Source organism: Ammodytes marinus, assembly GCF_949987685.1.
Source record: "Ammodytes marinus genome assembly, chromosome: 8".
NCBI lineage: Eukaryota > Metazoa > Chordata > Actinopteri > Uranoscopiformes > Ammodytidae > Ammodytes > Ammodytes marinus.
In genome coordinates, this window is record NC_137212.1 from 13,494,424 (window position 1) to 13,520,040 (window position 25,617).

Sequence of the window (25,617 nt, forward strand, 5' to 3'; positions counted from 1 at the left end):
AACTATGAAGTATTTCATTTCTATGCACTTCAGATAAAAAATATCCCAGCGTGACTTAAAATAATAATGTGGTGTAGCCTAAAACTACTACAGCATGGCAGCATAAAAGTGAGCAAAATAAACAAATGAAATGTTTTTTTTTAGCATTGCTCCTTGTGTGAAATCTACTTAAATCAGAGAGCAGCCCCACCCTCTTTATTTCATAGCTTCAGGTTAACCGACAGCAACTCCCTTACAGCAACTGTGCTACTAGCTGTAATGACACACTCCATCAGTTTGGCTTTGCTGCGCAGGGCTAGCCTGGTTAACAGTCAGCCAGGGTGTGGCGAGAGAGAGAGAGAGATGAGAGAGAGAGAGAGATGAGAGAGAGAGAGGAGAGAGAGAGAGAGTAGAGAGAGAGAGAGAGAGAGGAGAGAAGAGAGAGAGAGAGAGAGAGAGAGAGAGAGAGAGAGAGAGAGAGAGAGAGAGAGAGAGAGAGAGAGAGAGAGAGAGAGAGATGAGAGAGAGAGAGAGAGAGAGAGAGAGAGAGAGAGAGAGAGAGAGAGAGTGTGCTATTAAAGTACTTGAGAATCAGAAAAGGAAAGGACTCACACTGCTAATGGATGTGTCTATTGATGTTCCTATTTAGCAGCATACTGTAAAAACGATAAGGCAATGATTGTGTTGAAAATGGAAGGAGGTGGAGGAGGAGTGGAGAGCGGTTTGGCTGGGTGATGATAATGACAAGGAAGGTTATTTATTTGGCACCCTGCGGAAGTCTCTCTCGGCTTTGTGTGTGTTTGTGTGTGTGTGTGTGTTTGTGTGGGAAAGAGTACGAGAGGCACTCTTCCTCCATCTCTCTTGCTCCTGTCGCTCCCCCTGCACATTGGCTATTATTCTCATCTGGCTTTTTCCCCCCAGTCTGCTCCTCTCTCATAACATTACTCACTGCTGCTAGTCTACATCCAATTGTGGCCGTCTCTCCCTCACATCCACGTCCATCTGTCTTTTCTCAATGGCCCTCCCTTTTCCGTTTAAAAAAATAAAATAAATGCACAGTGCAGTGTATTTTGTGATGGCAGATAAAATAGCCGAAAAAGGAGTCAAAGACAGAATAGTGCAATGGAAGCGGCAAAATAGTTTCTCGTTATGACATTTTTAGCATAGCAGGTTGCCCTTGAAATATTGATAGCTATTGATGCCCACCAGCAGCTATTTTCTTCTCAGCCGAGTGTGTGTCTGTGTGTCCTGTCACTTCCAATCAGTGTGTGTGTGATGAATATGAATACAGTCAGGTTTGCTGCCACACCACCCCCAGCTGGACCTAGAGACCCCTTCTCATGGGTGTCTGTGTGTGTTTTGTGAGCGTGGTCGTACACGTCAACCTGCATCTGTCAGTGCTGTGACAAGCTGAGGATAAAATACAGAAGGGAAGGGGGGGGGGGGGGGGGTATACAATATAATATGTTGCTTGGCACACAATCCATCCAAAGCCTCTCAACACAGTGGAACGCGTTGAGTTTCAGCATCATTGAGAGTTGGACCTTTTAGTGGTACACATTGAGATGTGTACAAAGAACCTCTACAGGTTGAAATGTATTGAAATCAGGTTGAAATGATTGTGTGAAACAGCAATTGCTAGTTTGCCTAAATGCCAGTGAACGTTAGGAAGATTTTTATCCATGTTTCGGTGCATGCACAATCCTGCCGTCTTCACTTTTTTCCCAACAATTACTGTAATCAACCCCATTCTTTCATGTATTGCTTCTCAGTTCTCTGGATTTATTTGTGTGTGTGTGTGTGTGTGTGTGTGTGTGTGTGTGTGTGTGTGTGTGTGTGTGTGTGTGTGTGTGTGTGTGTGTGTGTGTGTGTGTGTGTGTGTGTGTGTGTGTGTGTGTGTGTGTGTGTGTGTGTGTGTGTGTGTGTGTGTGTGTGTGATTTATTACTGACTGCATATTGTTTGTGAATATCTTGTCAGTGTAGTAATAGTCCATCTATCATTCTCTTTTTGTTTGTGTGTGTGTGTGTGTGTTTGTAATCGCAGGGCAACAGATAAATGGAGAGACGCCATTTCCAACCGGGGGGAGACGGAAGAAGTCAATAGTACACAGTCATACACACACACACACACACACACACACAGAGCCGGAGGTGCGCGAGCAGGTGAGCATTAAGTCAGGCAGCTAAACAGATCACGTCGTGGTATGATATCTGCAGACAGGCAGACAGAGGAGGCCGGTCTCTACCTGCAGGCAGAGAGCAACAACTCACAGCACACTCGCCAGGAATTTCCTCCCCCTCCTCCTGACAGAGAGAGAGAGAGATAGAGAGAGAGAGAGAGACAAACTGGGTTTTCCACCAAAGTCTATGAAAGCAAACCAAATAGTAAAGCCTGATTTAAAAACTGGCTGGGAAACTTTTAACTTTGAGATGAGAGGCCTGTATTTCGGCTGAGCATCTGTGGAAAAAGATTTCAAAAGAGGCTTTGCACATCTTACATTTGTGTCAGTTTCTATTTCCGTGTGCCGCTACCTAGAACTCTTGTATCTTTTCTTCTCCCGTAGAAAGTGCATCAATAATGTTTCTGTTTAAAAATAGCCATTCAAAATAAACCCCAAAAAGGGTGGACAATAAAGGATGCCAACATAATCATTCATTTCACATTTAGTTAGGGATTTCAGCTCATTTGTGCATCATGGCTGTAACCGCTACACTGGTAGCTTCTATTTGTGGCAATACTTCTTCTATTTTAAGCATAATCATTTTCATATTCAAGCCAAGTTATATGATCAAACTTTGTCTCATCATGCTTTTTTGAAGCCGGGCATTCTCCCCTTATTCTGCTAAATAAAAAGAATATCATTGACATCAAGAAAGAACGGCACATTCACATGCTACCATACACAGTAGAGATTATATTGCTACTTTTCAGTAATTTGATCACCTCCTGGCTCCTGTATGATTTCTCATTCTGAAATGACTTAGGTGTTGTGACAGGGTCCTCCTTACTAATTGTGAAACTTTGACAGTATCTGTTTCACAAACTTGTCCTGCTAGTTTGCCTTTTCTTAGCGGTCCTTAAAACGTTTTTGACATTTTTGCATTTTTTTTTAATAGTTTCCTTACATTCTCAATCTGCTCAGCATATGTGTGTGGCGCCTTGCATCGCATTCATTCTGATTCCCTTTTGGAAGATGCCCATTACAGTTGTGGTTAAGCAGCTTCACCGAACTGACTGTGGCTCATGTTGTTGCTCGAGAGTACCTCAACAGTTAGTCACTTCCATGTTCTGTGATCACCGTTATCCATCGGCTGAGTTATTTTTAATTTTTTTTATTTTTGTGTTTCCCAAATATCTTTATCTTTAGCCAAGAAAAATGCCCCCGGGAATATTATACGAGTCACAGCTCTCCCCACATGAAGAAAAAACTACTGCATCCACTTATCTAAAAATGATTCAGTGGTTAAATGTCAGAGCTGTCCATGCCATTAAGGCCAGCGCGTTTGAAGGAAAGACACCCATGCTCGCCCTCACCCACCTCCCCCCTCTGTCTCCTCTTATTTCTCTCACTCTCTCTCCTTCCCATCAGCCCTTGTCCCCCCCCCCCCTCCATGCCCAGCTTAGGCTGGTTGGAGGGCTGATGTGCAGACCTTGCCATACACATTAGGGCCACACTGTCAGCTCTGGGCTTTTTCTCTCTCTCTCGTCGCGAGTCCGGGATCCTTTCTTCCCACTGTCACCATGTTCCTGCGGCCAGAGAAGACCTTATAAATCAACATTCCTTCTCATCCACTTCCGTCAATTCCAATGCTGTCACTCAAATCACTATTTGGGATAGTGGAGAGAGGCCCAGTTAGCGGTGTCCCCCGCAGCAAGGACTGTGCCTTTCGGTTCGAGCTTGGTTGTTGTGTCAGTAGCTAACAAACATTTTTATTTATTTATTTTTTCTATGCATTTTCTTAAAGTTTTTGGAACTGAGATAAAGTAAATGACATGTAGAGACCTATTTTGATCCGAAGGACAGGACCGTGTGAGTGAGATGAGTCTTTCAGCGGGATATCCACCACATCATCTTAGTCACCTCCTTATCCTGTCCCTGCACCATATTTATCATTCCACCACTTTGTGACTCACTGCCACAGTTTAATTGTCAGGTCGTATCTTAATTGCTGCAGCAGCTCTGTGGCGTTTGAGTTTTGTTCTTCTCACTAGCTCATGCACTCTTGTTCTCATTATGAGCAACAGTGATTCAGCAGTATGGTAAAAAAAAAGAAAAAGAAAAAAGAAACTTTGGTGAGAGATGGCTGACAGTTTCTTTACTGGTATTTGCGCAAGAAGGGGAAAAATAGTCAGTCTTCAGCCGCAGTGCCACATCATAGCGAAACAAGACGCTACTTGGGTGAGTCGGCAGTTTCATACCCGTTGTCTTCCTCATTCTCCAACTTGCATGAAGCTCTGATGCCTCTGCGCTTCAGTACAGCGCATGGTGACAGGCTGCAGCCCCCTCCACCCAGGTGCTGTGTTCACTAAAGCCCTCTATGAGTCAGGAGTTTCAAGATGAATTCCTCTCTTCTAACTGCTACTTGCAGTAAAACAGAATGTTTCCTTCCGTACATTGTCACTGTCTTCGGAGTCATTATGAACATGTGTCACTTGAAGTTAACAGTGCATACCGATGCTCTATGCCAATTTGCCATTGCCATGATTTAAGAAGACTTGGGTCTAAGCCAGTTATGCCTCTTTTTTTTTAGCAAGGGCTGTGGTGGAGAGCACATGGAACCGAAGTGGGTTTAATAATAATTCTAATGATATATTGCATTGTATGTATATTTCAGCAAACTTGCTCCTCCACATACATTTCTTTCTTTCTGTCTGTGTTTTTTTAACATTGGATGCAAAGAATGTGTGCAAATAGCAGAACTGCATTTCATGATGCATTTATGTGTGTATATTTATCAACAGGCGTGATGAATATCAAAAGTCTAGAAGTAAGAAGTTTTTCGACATTTGCGGTTATCTGAGAAGCCCACATGGGTATAAACACACATCAAAGAATAGTAGCAGAGTCGTGACTTTTTCAGTGTCCTTTCTGCTCAGAAAATGAAAGGGCGATTTAGGGAGAGAGTAAGAAGGCTCTCTGCCCCCAGAGAAGACTTGCTCCCTCTGCATGTCTAAGCAGGCTGTCATCCCCGGTCACCATCAGGTATGTGCTCGCCTCAGTGAACATTCAACGCTGTCGGTGAGTTTGTGATAATTTGAACAAAACCATCGACCGTTGATTGTACCCTGTGGCTCTGCCTTTGTCACTCAGTGTCTGGATAAGAGAACCAAAAAAAAACAGGTAAAACGCACGGCAAAACCTGTACACGGGCAGAGCAAACCAGTTCTTCAGCAACAGCACAAAGTTCTACGTCTGTCTGACCAAGAAAGAAAAACATACTTCCTGACCTCCAAACCGCAGCAAAGGTCACAATCAACATTCATTGCTGTCGGTGGGTTTGACTGTGTGGAAGAGCTCACTGAACAATGAATGCAACTGTGGCCCAGATATCATCCCAACGTCAAAAGGAATAGCGTCACGATATGCTGATGATGGCATTATGTATACTTCTCCGCCCTCCCTCCCACTGCCCCGTTGTCACGCAACAACAACACACACACACACACACACACACACACACACACACACACACACACACACAGGCAGCCTGAATTGACAGGCAGTTCAGATTGCATCTTGATCACGCTCGCTAAGGGGTCCGAGTCTGACTACAGCAGCGGTGGAAAAAGGATGCGAGAGATAGTTGTAAGAAAATGACCTTTAAAGAAAGTTACAGGGAGAATATACGGCTTGTATTGGATCTGATAAATGATTTAGTTGTTATAAATATCACATGACAAATAAAACAGCAAGAATATGTTGAACATGAACAGATTCCAGTTCAAAATGGTAAGTGACCTTTTGTTTTTGTACGTGTGTGTGGGGGGGGGGAGGGGAGGGCAGTAATTAGAGTTTTATCGGCTGAATTATTCAAGATAAGACCATCGGCTAAACCATAAAAATGTCAATCTTGTTATGTAAGAATGCCATCAGTTTTTTTTAAAGTGGTGGAGACAGTTTGGGATGACAAATCCATTAACTGTGTAAATGGTATATGAAATGAAATGGCAAAATGTGAAATAAAATGTGTTGGGGAATCATGTTGTATATTTGTTTCACTCATTCAAGAAGCACACAATTGTAGAATTGAACTGTATATTATTTGTTATAGTACTCCTCTTTGATGTATTGTATTTGCCCTAATAAATTATCAGAAGTCCAGCCCTCAGTGCTGTGGTGGCTCTTCCTTTGTTCGATCTTTCTAATGCTGTTTGGTTAGATAACTATTATGCAACAATACTATTAACTATTTAAAAGCAATGATAACTTACTTGGGTACTCTTTAAATATGAGAATGTGGTGGCCACATCACTCACCTTAAATTGTACTGAAACAAACAATTTCTGGAAAAGAAATCACTTTTTAGAAAACTACCTAATCTATAAATATCATGTAAATAAATGATTAAAGTATAATACTGTTGTGCAAGGAGTCCTATATATTTGTATCAATGATTACGTAAATCATTGTAACATTATTTGAGAGAAATCGGTTTGGCCTATATGTAGATCTATGAAAAGACATGATTCACAATTTCACTTCAATACATTTTTGGTTAAATGTCATTTGAATTCTATTATAATCTTAAGATTGAACACAATATAAAATGGTTTTGATTAAAGCCAGCTTATCAAATGTGTCCTATTAAGAACACATTTGGCAAAATACAAGAAATTGTACAATTAGTCAAACTTTGAATAATTTGCTTATTATTTGAATCAACTATATTTAATTCTATGTGACACACTAAAGTGTGCACATCAGGTTTATCTGCTGGTGTAATTTGGTTCAGTCAGTAACTGATGAACATGCTGTTAAAACAAGTACATAACTGACATAGCTGCTGTCTGACTGGATTAGAATATTGGATGTGTGTTTGCAGGCCGCTGTCATATAGTCATGAAAGTACCAGCACAGTATTTCAATGACAAGGTGAACAACAACTGGCTCTGTATTATCACTGCTGCTTGACCAAGAGAAATACGAACATTAGTCTACTGGTGCAGCTGCAACTCCCTCTTATATCTTAGAGCAATATACAGTAGATTTTTTTTTAATAAACATACCGCTATTTAATGACTGTGCCTCAATTACACACTATTCTGAACATTTAAGACCATTATTTTGAGTCAACATTATGAAATGTGTGCAAGCGGAAAGCCCATATCCAGCCTTGCTTATTGAAGTCTTCAAGCTATTCTTAGAGGACTTTCATTGTGCGTATTGAATAAACCACCTTGATGCTGGTTAGAAAATACTGGCCAACCACTAGCAAGTCTGTGCGAGTCATATAATGCCAGTAAATGAAGACCACTGTTCCTAAAGTAGCCGCATACAATTTTAAACAAGACAAAAGGGAAGGCCATTAATGCAAAACAGAAGGCATTGTGGCAGACTCAATCCTAGATTGTTATTTTTTTGTGGAATTTAGCCAATTTAAGCCCTTGTTTGTCAGGGATTTTCCGAAAATAAACTTGAGCCAGTGAAAAGAAATGCAGTCTTTCAATATTCTGTTAATTAGGGAGATTAAAGACAACATGGCGCTCTAAAATGAATAATTTGACATATAAACACCAAACACAGATTTGAATGGATGAAAACCCAGTTTCTGCATGAGAAGTAACTCTATAGCCTGAAGAACAGAATTAATTATTTATTTTGTCCACTAGAGGGAAACCAAAGAACACAAAGTGTGAAAATGACCAACGAGTCATCCAGCTTAGGTTTGTCATTTGTATTTTTACTATTTTAACATTAAAGTGAAAACAACAGTGGGGCAAGAAAACATAGCAGTAACAGTGGAAGTATACAATGGGAAGGAAAAGGAGAACTTCATACATGTATGCAGAGATCCTCACATAACAAATAACACATCACAAGACACTTGATGAAAGAAATCAAAAAATAAAATGTACAAACATAGATCACAATGATTGGGCTTCAATTTAACAACCATGAAAAAGTGTTTACACACCAAATCATTGCCCTACCAATTGTTTAATAGTTGAATTATAGGCAATTAATTTCATGAACTTAATTTCAGAATTAAAAGTAAACGCATAAGATCCAGTGCTTAGGCTACTCCCCGTCGGCCTATTTCAAGTTTTTTCAACCCGGGTATTGGGACATAAAAAAATATATTTTTAAATACAAAATGTTATCATGTGTTAGTATTAATGCCTTTTGTTTGAAAAAAAGAATGTGTGCGCATTTTAAGATTACCCAGAGGAGATAATGGTTTTGAAGTTGTCCTATCTGGACCATATGATAAGATGTTAAAACGTTTTCAATTTAAAAAAAGTGACTTAATTTGTAATTTCTTTGCAAAAAAATCATGAAGCTTATGATACCAAAAACCTGCTGTAATGCTCATTCTGCTACTAACTTGATCTTATCCCTGTAAATGCTGATGTACTAGACACATGTAATCTCCTGGTTTCTACACATCTCATTATATTGACACTTGGAATTGTACATTTAAAAAAAGCTATTACTATTCGATGCTAGTATATCCTTGCTTGCCTTGGCACAACCATAGACTGTAAAGAGGTCACAACAAAAAGCAATGGAGATCCAGCCATGTCATCAAACTCCACCTAACTTTATAAGATTGCTTTGGATCCTGAACAAGTGGCATTTCCCCTTTGTGTGTTGGCTTCGTACTGCTGTTCATACCCCCCTCCACCGGGGGTCACTACTGTCTGATGTCTGCTGGTCTGAGCTGTCTCTCACCCTCTGCTATGAAGATCTGCATGGCCCGGTAGAGCAGCTGGACGCCAAGCTCCCGTTTCTTCTTCACCTGCCAGTTGGACACCACTCCATAGAAATCCCCTCGCTTCTGATTGGTTAGCATCTTCAACCCTGCAAGAATTAAGTAGGTTATTGACATGCTGGACTGGCATGTTTTCTAAGTTTGATGTTTCATTTGTTTTTATTCATGGATTACCCTGAGGTCGGAGTCCCAAATAATTAAAAATGTATACACTCAACAAAAGAGCATGGAGTGGGTATTCGTAAAAAATGCAGGTACCTTGGTTTCACAAACTATTTAATTTCTTGAAAATATTGATTAGTGTTAGATTATGAGTAGCTGTCAGAACTTTCAAGTTGAAATGTAACTTTAGACATTAAAGGAAAACTGTTGCCTCACCCTTTCGAATAGCTAAAAGATAGCGTGTTGTTAACTTTTAAATCATCCCATTGACTTTGGTATGGTAACTGCAAGTGACAAACATAGCCCATTAACTAATTATTGTGCAAAATATCAGTGGTGTGTCACATAGGTTTAACCCATACAATACGGTATTTAGCCCCTTTTGACTCCTCCTAGAAATAACATATATCACAACCAACTCCTGCTTATCCCCCATCATACTGCTTAAATATAAAACAGTAAAAAAATACAACTTTAAATGATTCTTCATTCAGTTAACTCTAAGTCTAAAGCCCTTTTTATTAAATCAATAAATCTTTTTTAACTATCACATTATATAGGAAGACCCTCATACAAGGCAGATGGGGAATGGGTATTTAAACAGGACTTCTCCGGGGGATTACATCGCTCTTTTCCTCTAAACTCACCGATGGCTTCGACCATGCAGGCCTCTCTTGTGTAAGCCTCTACTGGAATGACATTCTGGAAACAATGCAGAGAGATGACGCCCTGCCCGGCGGTCCACACCTGAAGGATGTGCTGCACTTTGGGGGACAATTTCTGTCACACACAGGAGAAAGGCACAGTTTTTTTTTCCATACAGATATTTTTTTTCATTGCATATATTCAAATGTTATTATAAGCTAAGCGGTATCAGTGTGTACTGCCTTACCTTGGAAGTCTTGTCTCCTTTGTAGTACTCCAACGCCTCATACAAGTGGCTGTAGGGGCGGGAGCGTTTTCCTTTACCCACATAAAATATAGCCTTTATAAACGTCTGGAAACACTCATGTTGACTCATGGTGTGACTGCGGAATGGGAGGTTTTTCGTGACTCTGAACAAGAGAAGAAGATTCATTTAATTATAGTTTGGTTATCTGTATTAGGGTAGTAATGATGAGGAAACGTAAGAAAAAGTAGGTTTGTCAGTGATTTTACAAAGTGTTCGTCAAAGTGCCCACTACTATAAAATGAGCTAATGAACTTGTTTTGTCATGTCATAGTGGACCCTAATAATAGATAAGACATGTATGACACGCATACATAGTTTAGTTTATACCACACTCCTTACTGAGACAGAGAGTTACAAATTTGAACATACAGATTATGGGACAAGTTATAAATGGATGACTCCAAAAAATTACAAAGGACAAACATGGCTGATTCTTAGCTTGCTTGAACTAAAGAGTGGTGGCAAGGCAGCGACAAACACAAATCAACGTGAGAGACAGCAGACCTTGGGTCGAGCAGCAGGTAGTTGAAGCTGGATTTGATGATGCCCTCCCTCCACTTCCTGTTTTGATCTGGCTGGTCAAACTGCTCGCACAAAGCCTGCTCGTCAGCCTGACAATCGGGGAGCTCGAAGCTCCTCAGGGCCCGACACAATTCTGGAGTATAACCTAAGTCTACAGAAGGTAAATAATAGAACACAATGAAAAGACTGGCTGTGTCAGTGACAAGGATAAAAAAACTCCCCCCCCCCCCCCCCAACAGTGGAAGTGAGCTTCAATACAAATAATTAGGGCCCGATATATCGGCCGATTATAGCACATCTCCGAAAAATCGGCATCGGCAAAATGGCCGCCGATTTTTGCAGATTTATTTTTATTTTTTTCAGCAATCATGTTGAGTGAGATGCATTGCTGCCCCGGCAGCAGCAGGTGTGTTGTAATACATTGGATTAATTCACACTTGACAGTTCCCCCTGACACCAATAGCAGAGTCATTGGTCATCTCTTGACTGTTAATAGTAGTTGATATTACTATAGTTATTATATAGAATGTATATAGTGCTTTATTTGAGGTAATTCAAAGACACTTTACATCAAACATATAGAAAATCATACTTATAGAAAAAGAAAAGAAAATACAGACAAATTAAAGATAAGGTTTGGAGTGTAGTACGGTGTAATTATGCTTTCTGAAAGAGGTGAGTTTTGAGTTGACTTTTGAATGAGTTTATTTAGTCTGAGATGCTGATGTTTGGAGGGAGGGAGTTCCAGAGGGTTGGGTGCAGTTACATAAAATGCTTAATGGCTGAGTTTAAAAATGCGTCATGTCACTTTAGACATATTTGTAACACTTTATTTTTTTTTAGATAATGCATATTTCAATATACATAAAAAGTTCCTGTACACCTATTGACAGTAACAAGTATTTATATATATTTAAGGGTTCAAAGAAGTACATTTTTTCAATATATATTTATGGGATTTTTTTTCTTTTTTTTTTTTTTTTTTTTTATAATCGGCCGATTTAATCGTTATCGTAATTTTTCTCAGAAAATAATCGGCATCGGCACCCAAAAATCCATATCGGTCGGGCCCTACAAATAATAAGTTTTAATTTTAGTTTTCATGCTTATTTATGAGTTTCACACAGTCAACTGAAGGTTATATATTTGACTTTTACCTGTTTGTGGTTGGTCTGACTTATTCTGTTGCCGTGGTGAATGGGAGTTTGACTCCTGCAACAGGCGGTGCAGCCTTCTCATGTAGGTGGGCCTGGTGCGGCTGCTGATAGGGCCCGGGCTCTCCCCCAGCTCTACTAGCCTCAGTCTCAGGTCCCTGTCAGTCAACCCTTTGGTGTCATCGTTCGCCTGCTTCTGTGGCACCGTCTGGGGCTTGAGGTTCTCCTTTCCTTTGTCCTTCATCATGTCATTGTTCATGGAGCTCCAGTCATAAAGGACCGTCTCATCGTCGCTGCTGCTCGTACTCATGCTGGAGCTGAGTGAGGTGTTTGCTGTAGGGGGAACGTGGGTCTCAATCAGCTCGTGGCCCTGCTCTGTATCAGTGTAGAGGTACTCCACTGGTTGGTCCAGATCCTGAATGAGTGGACGCCCTCCGGGGGTGTAAGACAGGTTAGCCAGGCGCTGCGGCCGGTGGCAGTTGGACAGCCGGCTCATGCTGTACCTGGGGGTGCATCCAGTGCCTGGAGTGCAAGGAGGGTCCGAGTCTTCCCTGGACCTGCTTGGGGAGAAATAGCAGGAGCTGGATGAAGAAGATCCAGAGTCCTGCTGAGAGCTTAAGTCCTCAGTGATGTAGGCATCTGTGTTGTGTAGGTTGCCTTCTTTTTCCGTAACAGGAGCTTCATTTATGTTTATGTTCCCATTTGTTGCCTCATCTGTACTTGTCAAATCATCAGTCAGAAAATCCTTGCCTTCTGCAAGACTATGGCCTTGCATGGCTTGTATAATCTCTGCAAGGTTTCTTTCATAATAATCCAGTGAAGGGTCCCGTCTCTTCTCCAATACAACTGTGTCAGACAAAGTCTGCGATTCAGCAACGGAGTCACTTATGTTCCTGGAGAGGATGAGCGTGTCAGCTTGGCTAGCGCTTGCACTTGAACCGGCTCTGAGGGTGCTGGACTGTGTGTCCTGACAAACAGCAGGCAGGTAGTCTCCTCCTGTGCTACTGCCTGAATGAGATGGAGTATAACAGGCAGCATGCGGCGATCTGTAAAAGTCTTCATTGGTCTGAGACCTGGGCGTCTGGCGGCGTGTGCGAACTGGTGTAGGGAGGGTCTCTTCAAACAGAGAAGACGTGAAGAGGAGGCTCTCCGGGGTTCTGCTTGTTCTCAGTGAGCAGCGACTCTGCCTGGAGCGAGTCCTGCCTGTTACAAAAGGACTTGGTGTGAATGGAAGGTCCTCGTTTTCCTGTAATTCCTGCGCTGCATCATGCAATGGGGTGTCTGTCACTGACCGGACGACATCACCTCCACCCAAAGTGTCCACAACAGGATCAATACAGGCCTCAAATACATCAGTCATACCTGGTAAATGCTTTATAGTTTCAAGTTTTGTATCCGTCTGTGGTTCCGTTTGAACAAGTGGAAGACTCCCAGCTATCTCAGAGTCAGAGTCTGAAGACATCTGAATCTTCTTGTTAGATTCGGCACCAACGGAAATCCCAACTTCCGCGGAGAGTGACAGATGTCTAGGGTGTAGAGAAGCATCCAGCGCACTGGTGTAATGGTCGCTCTCACAGCTACTATAATCACTGCTACCAGTCCTGCTGCTACTGCTGCCGACATGAACACAGGCCGACTGCTGTGGTTTATCCACCTGAGGCTCGTTTACAGATTCAGCCTCCTGTTCGTCGTCACTTTCTTCCAAAACACAGTTACTGATGACGGTTTTCTCCAGGGCCTCTTCTGTGCTCTCCCTGCAAAAAACGTAGACGTGGTCCGGTGACGTGACGTCAATGCCCTGCTTCTGTAAAACAGTGGCCATGCGTTCTGAATCCAGGAAGTCAGAGTACTCAGACAGGTCAAAGGGTAAGCTGCTGGTGCACTGGCTGCCGTCAACAGCAGGCCGCTGCTTGGGAGAATCAGGGCTGAAGACTGGGAAATATTCGTCCACATCTCGGAAGCTCACACTCCTGCGACTTGCTCGCCTGGAGGGAAAAGCTGGCAGAGTGTCTCTTCTGGAGGGGGACATTCTGTCATCGGGCGAAGCAGCATGTTCATTTGCTTTTGATGTGAACACACCATCATAATCAGATATAGCATCCTCCTTAAGACTGGGCATTGCGGCTCCCACTGCAGACATGCGAGTGCTTGATAAAATGGAGGGGCCTTCAGGTGGCCAATGTGCTGATGGATTATTCCAGTCCAGGCGGTGATGCCTCTTAGTGTCGTTATCACACAGAATGCTATACGATATCCCTCTGCTACTTGGCCTTCCATTAATGTTAGACGTGTTGAAAAATGAAGAGCGCCGTGTGCTGCTCAATGGGGCTTCACCAAAGTCACTTATCATAGAGGCCTGGGAACTGAAGCTGTAGTCCGATTCAGGATAGCCGGACGTGTCCGTTTGGTCCGAATACACAGCTGTGGAGAAAGTAACACAGTTCCTTCAAAGGTGTCAAATTACCGCTGGCCAGCCTCATTCCTGAAAAAAATTTAGCTGTAACTCATCTGCCAGACATTTATGAAGATGAACTTGTGTCTGGGAAAGTAGCCACTGTCACTGGTAAGAGTGTCACTGGTAAATTTGGTTTAGTTTTGAAATGTATAGTATAAAGTATAAAGCAAATGTTACAGTATTATATGTTTTGCCATCAGCTTTTTGATAAGAATTGAGATTGGTTTGTGATCATTGTACTAATTGTGGTATGACTGTGATATGACATTTTGCCTGCAGTAGAGCATCATGTTAGACATTTGACCAGCTGCATTGTTTTTTTTACGAAAATACGATGTATCTCTATGCCAATTCTTATTCTACAGCAAGTGTTCCGTCTATGAAATTACACATATTGGACAATCGGAATACTAACTTTGCATTGAAGTGGTATTTACAATAACACTACAGATTACAATGCCTTGAAAAGTCTCTTTCTTACAGTATTGGAATTGAGGTAAATCGTCCTCCTCTGTGTCCACTGAGCTGGCCTGGTACTCCTGAAGGAGCTGGGCACATTTTCGATTTTCCTGTTGCTCTGCAAGCTGCCGCGGTGTATTCCCTTCCTGCATAAATCAAGCAGATTACAGGCGTAAACCAAACATTTAAAGCCACCCATTAGTGGATATCCTCTAAACGCTTGGATCTCTGTATTACAGTGGTACTTTTAAGTATGAATTACCTCCCGATGTCCTGCTCAGCTGTCTAAAATGTGATCAACGCAATATACTAACAGAAAACAATAAATCAAAACACAATTCTTACATTATCTTTACTGTTTGCATTCCCTCCATTCATCAGGAGCAGCCTCAGATTTTGATAACATCCCCACAGTGCAGCAATGTGAAGAGGAGTCAGGCCCTCTGAAGACCTGCGAGAAACACAGGAATAAAAACACACATAATGCAAGTCTATTCTATTGAACAATCTATTCAACCTCCATACTGGTGCTGTGTTTGTCAAAGCGCTTAAAAGAAATGTAACACTCAAACAGCAACATTTTATGTAAAAAGAGGGCTCTGCAGTTCTACAATGGAAAATATGGAGAAGAAAATTATCGAACAGTTTTTTTATTTATTTGTATTTCTTATCATACCTGATATTGGGGTCCGCTCCATATTGCAGCAACATTTTTAAGCAGCGTGTGTTCTTCTCAGTCTCTTTGCCGACAGCCAGGTGTATTGCTGCCACCCCTTTACTACCCACCAGGTGAGGAGAGGCACCTTGGGAAAGAAGCAGCTGTACGGATCTATAGAGAAAGAGTAATCTGTTACAAACTGACATATATTAAGTGTAGCTCTGGAAGTAATAAGCAATCTGGTAACCGTTCAGTATTTATTCTGTGTTAGTTCAATTTAAGAATAATTGCTAAAGCTGCAGATGCGGTTGTCTTTCAGTCAATACTGCAGATGTTCTGCGTGTGCCACTATGGTGCATTGTACCTGCTCTGTATTTTTACAATTGAGAATGACAGAAGTTACTGTCTGAAATGTTGTGACTTCAGCTGTCTCTGTGATTTAGCCTACACAGAAACAGAGAGGAAGAAGAGGGTTAGTCAGTTGGAGACTTGAACCTCACTGACTAATGTTTAGGGTAATATCTATGGCACAGGGTAACATATGTAAGGACATTGGGACATATTATATCATACATAACCTGCACTATTAAGGGGAAACAGAAGTCACAAACAGTGTACTTTTAAAATCTTAGAAAATAACTGAAAACAACCTCGACAGTCAACATACTTCCACTACTGCATCAATAAAATAACGTCATCATTTAAGATCGTACAAGATGGCTAGTTAGTAGTAAGCTTGCATCCGATTTATAAAAAAATACAATAAAAATGGCATGTCTGGACAACACACACAGCATTGGGGGCTGAGCATCAGTTACAACCCCGGAAAATAGACGAATGTCGAATATAAAACCAATTACACCCCGCTCACCTGGGTTCTCCATCGTTGACGGCTTTACACAGATGACTGTCGAGCCTCCTCGTCTTTTGATCCATGACCAGCGTTATCCGTGTTTTGTTTTGTTTAGCTATGCTCATGTATCCGCATCTTCGGACCCCTGCAGCTGCAGCAAGCTACGGATACATTTTAATCGAGGCTAGCTAAGCTAAGCTAACAGCTATGGAGATCCTGCTGAAACTTAGAACCTATACACATAAAACTAAACTACGTTGTACAGACAGTTAGCCAAAACTTCAATTTGTTTCGTTATTAGTTTTGTCCTATGAACACTCGAGAAATCTATTGTGTTCGTATGCTAAAGACGAGTTGTTTTCAACGTAATCTATTGTTGCAGGAGATGCACGACTGTTATTAAATTTCCCTCCAAACACACAGACCCTACTCCGTGTTGTTGGCAGCAGACGAATGTCCCGCCCCCAAGTGTCTCTAATTGGACAAAGGCTTTTACATCAACCAATCAGGTAAGACGTTAGTTGAAAGGAGGTGCACTTTTTAATACGGTAGAATGGTAGATTCTTCTCACAGCCAGTTTCTGTATCGATCGGGTAGGCCTACTTATGGACTCTTTCCACCCAATGTATCAGATGCCCATGATCAGATGAAATGTGCTGGTCCTTAGTTAGAAGGATGAAGAAGCGTACTGACTCTGTCATAGCCTGACTACGCTTAGCCTAAACAGTTTATCCTCTATTTCAGAAACCTAGTTCCTATGTTTGTAACAACATGGATTCTGCAATTGAATAGGCTATTTTATGTTATGGTAGCCTATTTGTGTAATTTTTTTTATTATTATTTTTTTTTTTAAATACGCATTATTCCACAATAAACTTTGTGGCATTTGTTTTCATTACACATTTTGTAGAAAATGCTGTTTCAATAACAACATACAGACCATGTAAACACTGCTACACAGTGAGTAAAATTGTGAGGAAGGAAAACAATTGTTTTTAATGTGACTAGTAGGCTACTACCCTTTTACAATATGCATTTTGACTGTGGCTGAATAGAGATACCAATGGCAAGGTACTCTTTCAAGTAGGATGATTGGGATGATGATTGGAGTGTAAGAACAAATGGAAATGAGAGTGAGTTATGCTACAGAAAAGGTGTCAGAAAATGGCAGCCATTTGTTTGTCTTAGAGGTTTTCCCCTCAGGTAAACTGGTAGATAGGCTACTACCAGTAGACACTAATTTACACCCTTGACTCAAGTACAGTTGTATCCATAGCGGAGCATAAGACATTTTGAAAACATGAAATGAGTGTTATAGGCAATGTTGCCTTATATCACTAGGAAATCACTCATTTATTCAATTTTTTTCAAAAACAATTACATACATATTTTAATATAAATATTAAATAATCTTAATGGAGTGTTCCAAGGCATGGCTCTATACAATAATAACAAAAAAGTCAACACAAACAAGGAGAAATTACTCAAAATGGCAGTGATCTCTTAATTTTCTTTGATTATACAGCTTGTGAATTTCACACACTGAAAGTACAGTGTGAGGAATCATTTGTTTTTTCAGCCAAAATGTAGTGCACATTTATTCCAGGGTCAGGAGACAATTCTCCCAAAAAAGGGCTGTCGTCTCAGACAGAGCCGAGGGAGAGGAAGAGGAGGCCCAGGATGAGGAGCAGCAGGCTGGGGTGGATGGATCCAGCGGCGTCTTTGGGCAGGGTCGGGGGCAGTTTGCAGTTCTCATAGGGCTCCAGACAAGCAGCGAAAGCCATGGCATGGGCAATGTAGCTCTGCTCCTGCACCCCATGGATAAGGTGTGACATGGGACCTTTGGCAAAGATGGCTACGTCCTCTATGCCGTGGGTCTCTGATTCAAGGGGGACAGGCGCCTGTTGAAGATAATCATCACCCGCTGTGGAAGAATGGGAGGGAGGAGCGTTAGACTACATTAGCTACGGTGTTTCTGCCACGTAAACTAATTGAAAAACCTGCAATTTGTACATACACAGAAGGTCTGTTAAAATAGCAAATATCATGAAATCCAGTAAAACTAAATGGCAAACAACTAAATGTCTGACACGGTTTCAACTTAAGTATGTGTTATTATATGCTATTTACTGTAGCCTATATATTAGACAACTATTGAATTGTTTTTAAGTGCTCTGTGTGGCAGGAACAAAACATTTTTGAGATATGCTGTGATATCCTTCATGCCTCAAATTTTTTTTCCAAATAACTTTACAAAACCGCATACTCTGCAGACAATCAGTAATTGGTTCATTTCATCTAGAGGATACAAGTGATGAAGGTGTTACAGCTTCAACAAAACATTGGAGTTAATTGATGTTACGAAGAAATAAGAAATAACCACCAACATACAGTATTACTGTACAGTAAATATCCTGTTACACCACAAGATGGAGCTACTATGTTACTTGGTCTTCTCTAGAAAGACAATGTACTGAATGCTTACATGAAACTGTCTTATTCATATCTGGGCGAGTTCCATTCCGGTATCCGGGTCCATTTCCATACACAGTTGTAGTGAAGTGCTTATCGTCGTCAGCTAATACACGAGCGACCCCTGTAAAATCACAGTAGAGGTTTGTTCATACTTGGAACATGAGATGATATTCACTTCTGTATGTTGTATATTTGGCAAATTGTGTGCATTTCACCTAAAACAGGGTTTCCTCTGGCAGAATATCCTCCAAAGGCAAAGACATGGGAGTGATCAGCGGTGACCACCGACATGGTGTCCAGCTCACTGGTGAGCTCAGCTGCACGCCCAATCGCCCGGTCAAACTCCACAGCCTCGTAAAGAGCCTTTTTGGCACTCCCTGCATGGTGACCATGGTCAATTCTCCCACTTAAAGTTCAAAGGGAAGTAATGGACAAATAAGTATCAGTCTATCCAATATTATAAATAATCCAATAATTGTGTATTTGCTTCTAATTTATACCTCTATTTCACTTAAGATAAAATGTTGAGTATTAAGATCCTATGATTTGGACAAAACTAAATATCATGCAACTGTAGTAATGAGGCACAACAACACTGATGTTATAATAACCGGATATTAAATGAAATCATACTTTGGTCACATTTGTAACATTCAATTGTTGGATGTTAGGATGTTTCGATAGGTACATTGCACAGTTTATTGTAGAGCGTGCAGCTGTTTGCTGGTGTCTGGGTAAAACCTACAGAAAACAATTGCACTTATCTTCCACAAAGAGGAAAAATCCCTTTGGGTTCTTGCTGAGAATCTTTATTGCTTTTTCCGTCATCTGTGATAGGGAAGGGTCCATGATCGGATCACGCTCCAACTCAAAGTGGCAATCTTTGGGCTCAAAGAGACCTAAATGCAGAGAAAAACAACAGGCCTCCAAGTTTTAAGAATCAAGTAACACATGGCGGTTATTTATCATTTTCCTGTGCACTTTAAGCTGGCAACGTTAGTGATTGGATTTGATTAAATGTGAATTGAGACAGGTTTTTTATATTATTTTGCAGAGGGACAGGTCAAATGGACATTTATGCAACACATCTTAAGTGATATTATCTGATTAGTGCCTCAAATTGCACTGTTTTTGACTGATTACTGAAATTGTCTGGACTCTGGATTTACCAGCTGAGTGAGTGGCTCACATACAGTCAGCATTCAAGTTAATGATATATCAGATAGGAAGTTGTGTTTTCCATCTAATGAAAACTGCATTGTTTCTGTGAGAATGTGGTACTACTGTATGTCTATGCTTTTTCCAGAGGGATGAAGTGTTTGTTTTGTGACTTTGCCTCCCACTGGAAGTCCTTCTGTTCTCCAACTGTAAAATCCAACAGTTCTTCTTACCCATCAGGAAGTCTGTACTTGCAGGATCGACAGCATCCAATTGTGCTTTGTTCCAGATATATTTGGCATTCTGTTGTCAACATATAGAAACAAACAAATTAAGGGGTGGGGTGGGTTGTAAACGTGCAACCAACTACATGAATTGACACCCAAAACTCAGACCAGATGACACACTTGTAAAATCTACAATGTACCTTTTTATTCTTCATCCACTCCGAAACAAGATCTTGTCCATCATCTCGGCTTCCTTTAAAACTTGGATACTCTGGGTCTGTCACGCTTCTTGGAAACATGTACTGACGACCTCCACCAAGAATGACCTGGATCGAGACATATATGGACATATATATATATAAATATATATAGCTATATATAGTATATTGTTACCATATACTATATATTTCATACTCAATACATTTAACAAAGACGTCAGGAATCTACTTTGCCCCTGCTTCCCCTTTAGTTTACCCTGCCTGTGTGTGACATTTTTCTTTAAAGAACATCTACAGTTTGAGTGATTTATTACCACTGAATCATTGTTCATTAAAGTGGCTACGAGGGACTTTTAGCGGCTGGCGGCCCCTTTGGACAAAAGGGGTAGTATTTTTACGACGCCAGCTGTCGTACAGCTGTTTTCTAGTGTGTGCAGGCCGGTGCGAGTGTCAAATGATTAGGACGCAATATAGTGCATGTCCGTGTTGAAAGTGTGAGGGCACGGAATATGTTTGGCTCCGTGAGAGTGGTTAGTGACACTGCATCAACTAATGCCATCCAGTGGCACACACCTGATTGCAATGATTTGATGCAGTGTCACTAACCACTCTCACAGAGCTGAAATATTCCGTGCCCTCACAGAAAGCGAATGAACGAGAGATGGCAGTATGGATCACGATGACGTTATGTGTTTATGTTTTTGTAAATAATGACTATTTCAGATGAATAATGGTCATCTGATGATGGTGAAGCAAAGTAAATTTTGTTTTACTACCGTTCATTCACTTAGGAGTAAACACTGCAGGACTAGTTCACTCCTGTTAAATTGTTTACACGTTGCTTGGCAACGCCCTCCTCCAACCCATCTATCACTCTCCCTTTTAGCTTTTTATTGTTCTTCATTGAATTTTCTTTTTTTTCTGGAGGGCTACTAAAATCGCGTTGCTGCGCTACACTGAAATCTGCGACTGGGTGTGTGCGACCAGACCAAATTAATAATAATAAAACATTAATAAAAACTATATAAGAACTGCTTTCTTTGCACTGATGGTCTTGTTTGCTGTTAAAGGTAATTTATGATTATCAGAGGAAAAATTGGACTGTTTTAAAGATATTTAAAAGTTCTTCGTAGCCCCTTTAAGGCAAATTATATGGCCAATTAATAATCAAATCCCATGTTGTCAGCTAAATTTGATCAGATCGTCCACTTACTATGGCTCCTACATAAGGATTAGATTGATATCAAGTCAAGGAAAAAAGACATTTCCTCACCCATCTGGGAATAGTATGTACTATATATGCCCATGTGTGCTCTATTGTTCTGTAACAAATACACATTTTTATCAAGGCTTACATTTATCTCTGTGTTGTGTACCAGCTGGTAAGCAATGTCACGGCAGCCATCTTCCTTCGCATCCTTGCTGAGGTCAGAGTCAGAATACCAGCCTCGATCGGCAGTGTGAGCGTAGTTTGCACCAGGAGAGGCATGCTGCACTCTGGTTGTAGTTACAATTCCAACGGATTTTCCTAAAACACACAGAGCAGTTTATCACAATGTGGACATCTCTTTAATTCCATACATAGTGACATAAATATACACTTTCCAGACATTACATAAAAATCTACTACTAAAAACCTTGTATGAAGCAATATATTAGCCATAGAAAATGCCATTCATTTAAATGAACGCTTGTTTTAGGAAACATGCTAATTCCATGCCTAGAGAACCTACCTGCTTTCTTAGCACGGTGCAGAACTGATTCGACTTCGTTCCCAAAGGTAGCATTACAGTTGTACCTTGGAGTGGCAGCACTGACACCCATGGTGCCATAGTTGGCCTTTACGCCACATAAGTATGCTGTGGCAGTTCCAGCACTGTCTGGCATCTGCTGGTCCACGTTGTACGTCTGAAGGGGCCAAATATCATCACACTCATTCGCATGAACATTTATCGACTCAACAACACTAGAGCTTCACGCCTATGGCACCTGTGTGTCTTTGCTTTAAAGTTTGAGATCATATCATATATGAGATCATATAGCAAGAGTTTTTAGCATCATAAATGCATTGTGTGGTGTCTGTATGTGTCAGATTGGGCTGACCTTAGACAGCGCCAGGTAAGGAAAGGTATCCATAACTAAACTGGTTTCCTCCCCAGATTTTCCTGCCATCTGGCCCTTGAGAATCCGTGCAGCAGTCACTGTCGGCACCCCCATACCTGGAAGCAGGTGGACACACACCTGATTGTTAGATAACATCGGTACGGCAGGCACAGGGCAGCCATTGTGCTCCATAAGTCTCATAAGGCTCAGCTGATGTTGGAGAGTTAAACAGGCGTTGAAAGACATCCAAGTTATTTACAATCAAAAACAGGTGGATTTGAAAGTGAATACAGCAATATGCAGAAGTGTTCTCTTACGAACTTGATATATATTTCATGACAGAATCCGAGGCATCCTCGTTGTCAGAGCTTTTCCTGTCTTTGGTAATTTGCACTCAGTTTGTGTCATATCATATCAGTATTTTTTCTCTGCACCTCACCTATTTATGAGGAACTACATGTAAACCATGTTAATCTGTAAATCTTGATAATGTATGAAAAGTCAAATCTAATCCAACATGATTAGTAAGGAGAGCGTCAAATTTCCTGCATTTTGGTGAATTTTTATACACGTGAATTAATTTATAGTGCAAATGTGTTTATTTATGTTAAGGAAAAGACAACATTCAGGTACCTGGTGACACAAATGTAATGGAATATAAAGCGGTAAAGCTCTCAACTATTCTGAATCGATTTCAAGTATTCTACTATCTTGTTCAAAACTTTCTGCACATTCAAAACATATCACATTTCTTGGGATGTTTGTTTGTCACACTGCTCAAGACTGTGCACCAATATTAAATAACTTGAGACATAAGATAAGACCGCCATCCCAAACATTGTTAACATGGTAAATGTGCCACTATCAGCATGCATGTGCGTTGGTGTGAGGTGGAGGCAAATATAACCATAAATATAAAGTGCATGTGTAAATTGTAAAGTGGATTAGGCAGAAGGAGGTGAGTTTGTTGTCTGTGTGAAATGTCATGGCAAAATGACATACCAGAAAATAGTAGCACATCTTGTCGGGCTTCTTTACAGAGGAATTGCATAGTGATTTGTCCTTTTTTTCTCTTTTGCCTTTGCTATTGTTCAACTCACATTTCCACAGTGTAAACAAGATCTTTCAATCAGAACTTACTTCTGCTTTGGAAGTTTGGTAACCAGTCATCCTACCAGTTTAGCCATTTTAGTATTGGGGGGTGTTGAAACCAATTAAATAGGTAGCCAGATTCTTAAACTAAAGCAATGCATCATGTACTTATCTGAAGTCTTTGCAGTGGTTTCACCTTTGTTTTTGTTAAGATCAGTGAAGGTTACATGATGATATAGTTACATGTGCAGTGTGGACTTTGCTTTAGACTGACTTCATTCTGTTCAGCTTGAGCTTTCAACTACTGGTGATCAGATTACAACAACATTCATATCCTTCTACCTATGAACCCATGCTTTATAGGGTCATATAGTGCATTTGATTTGCATTGCATTCTCCATCACGTTCTCACTCTGTGAACTGCACCACAATAATGATGAAACAAACACTTTTAAGCTCCAACGGCTTCCTGTCACCTGACCAAACAAGAAAGGGTGAAATGCTCCACAATTGAAAGGAACTATAACTTTGGGGAAACTCATTTGCGCAGACTCACCGTCTCCCAGGAAAAGGATGAGGTTCTTGGCTTGGTGGACATTAGGCTGAATATTCAGGGCAGTGTGGAGAGCCTGCTTCCCTTGGTTGTTCCAATAGCTGGCATGGAGCTCTTCCTCTGTTAACAAGAAAAACACAACACAATAACATCATCCACAACCAGAGGTCGATGAGTAAATTCAAGTCTACTTTGTAAATCACTACAAACCATCCAGGTGATGATTTTATTTTCTGTGATTTATAATAGCAGGTGAATAAACAACAAGTATCGCATTCCTGCCATTTAGAATAAGAAGCAGAGCCATAATGATCGGGCAATTCTCCCACAAGAGAATAAGCACAAAAAGTACAATCTGTTTTAAATAAAAAATGGTTGTAACACATTTGTGTTTAATAAACTAGTGAATATTTCAGGTCAAGAATTTTTCTGCAAAAGAATAAAAGCCTGCCAATAACAAATTTGTTTTTGTTATATATAACTTAATTCTAAAATTGAAAGTTGATATGATTGTGGGGCATTTATTTGTGTTGTGTAAGTCCAACTTGACGTCTAAAAGAAAGCAATCTTAGTGTCCGCAGATCTTACTTTTGTAGAACGGCAGTAATATGTTACACATCCTTACCTTGAACAGCCAAAGTCCACTGTGCTAAAATTAGAATCCATAATCCGGTAAAAATGAGCCTATGTTTGCCAGCCATGGTAGTAGATTATGGTGCGTTTTAATTATAAAGTAAGAGCTTGTCCGCACACCAAGGTCCTTTTATAGCAGCAGCCAAGGAGCAAAGGGCACATGGAGGAGCCTTTCAACGTGAGACAGAAGTTATATACAACAAACGTGCACATACACACACACACACACACACACACACACACACAGACACTCTCTCTCACACACACACACAAAGGTCATGAGCAAAGTCAATACATTTCATGTTGAAAATATTTCTCCATATTCCCTCGCAGTTATCCAATATGAAATGTGTGGATCAGGTGGTATTTGACAAGCGTTTAGGAAAGTAGTTAATTGTGTTGTGTCCTTCATGGAAGGATGACAGTATGGACAGCAAACTAAAAAAGGAATAACTTTCAAGACGAAGATGAAGCAAATGCGGACTTTCTAATGGAGGAAAGATTAATTATTCTTTCCCTGGTTGTGTTTTAACCTTTATGTGACAATTTGAAATAGGCAGTGGCAGAGTGAAAGTGAAGAGAGAGAGAGGGGGATGACGGGTCGGATTCGAACCCACAACCTCTGTGTCAAGGAGTGAGCCTAGATGGTACGCGCTCTACACTCTGCCACCGGAGCGCCCCTAATGGAGGAACAATTTGAGAAGATTTCAAACAGCTGCAGCTTTGCCAACAAAATGGCGATTGGCAATAACAGTGCAACTGGCTGGGGGTGATACACACTTCGAAGTGAATTTGTTTGACAGTGCATTGAATTTAATATGACAAATTGAGAAGTAACTGTGTTCTGATGAATCCATTGTTATATTTCTGTGTGTATTTGTTTCAGGTCAGGTTTAGTTCAAACACACCTGGAATACAGAATAAGTTTAACCAAGAGCAGCGTTAGTTAATATTCTCTAATATCCACCATAAATTATCGTAGAATGGTATTAATGATTACAGGGTTTTGTATGACCTTGCATTATGTTCT

At 40.8% G+C, this 25,617-nt stretch overlaps 2 protein-coding genes and 1 long non-coding RNA gene across 3 annotated transcripts in view; 1 reads left to right on the forward strand and 2 right to left on the reverse strand.

Annotated features, from left to right (window-relative positions):
- LOC307254229 overlaps window positions 1-2,112 on the forward strand; it is a 22,834-nt gene extending 20,722 nt beyond the window's left edge. The window contains exon 4 of the long non-coding RNA XR_013844981.1: window positions 2,024-2,112. This is a non-coding gene — a long non-coding RNA (uncharacterized lncRNA). The remainder of the gene's footprint in view (window positions 1-2,023) is intronic.
- Window positions 2,113-8,322: 6,210 nt separating this feature from the next.
- Window positions 8,323-16,324, reverse strand: LOC307254009 (uncharacterized protein). Its single transcript, XM_080032230.1, has 9 exons — window positions 16,147-16,324; window positions 15,294-15,446; window positions 14,963-15,068; window positions 14,640-14,763; window positions 11,707-14,124; window positions 10,532-10,700; window positions 9,968-10,130; window positions 9,723-9,855; window positions 8,323-9,002 (listed from the first exon to the last, which is right to left on the reverse strand). Exons 1-9 carry the CDS (start codon window positions 16,251-16,253, stop codon window positions 8,836-8,838), a joined length of 3,540 nt encoding a protein of 1,179 aa, XP_079888356.1. The 5' UTR covers window positions 16,254-16,324; the 3' UTR covers window positions 8,323-8,835.
- Window positions 16,325-17,771: 1,447 nt separating this feature from the next.
- Window positions 17,772-24,573, reverse strand: LOC307254010 (intestinal-type alkaline phosphatase-like; the record flags this gene model as incomplete). Its single annotated transcript, XM_080032231.1, has 11 exons — window positions 17,772-18,052; window positions 18,614-18,724; window positions 18,819-19,009; window positions 19,364-19,502; window positions 19,995-20,064; window positions 20,189-20,314; window positions 21,562-21,734; window positions 21,940-22,114; window positions 22,310-22,425; window positions 23,958-24,074; window positions 24,543-24,573. 11 exons carry the CDS (start codon window positions 24,571-24,573, stop codon window positions 17,772-17,774), a joined length of 1,530 nt encoding a protein of 509 aa, XP_079888357.1.
- Between the last annotated feature and the right edge of the window lie 1,044 nt (window positions 24,574-25,617).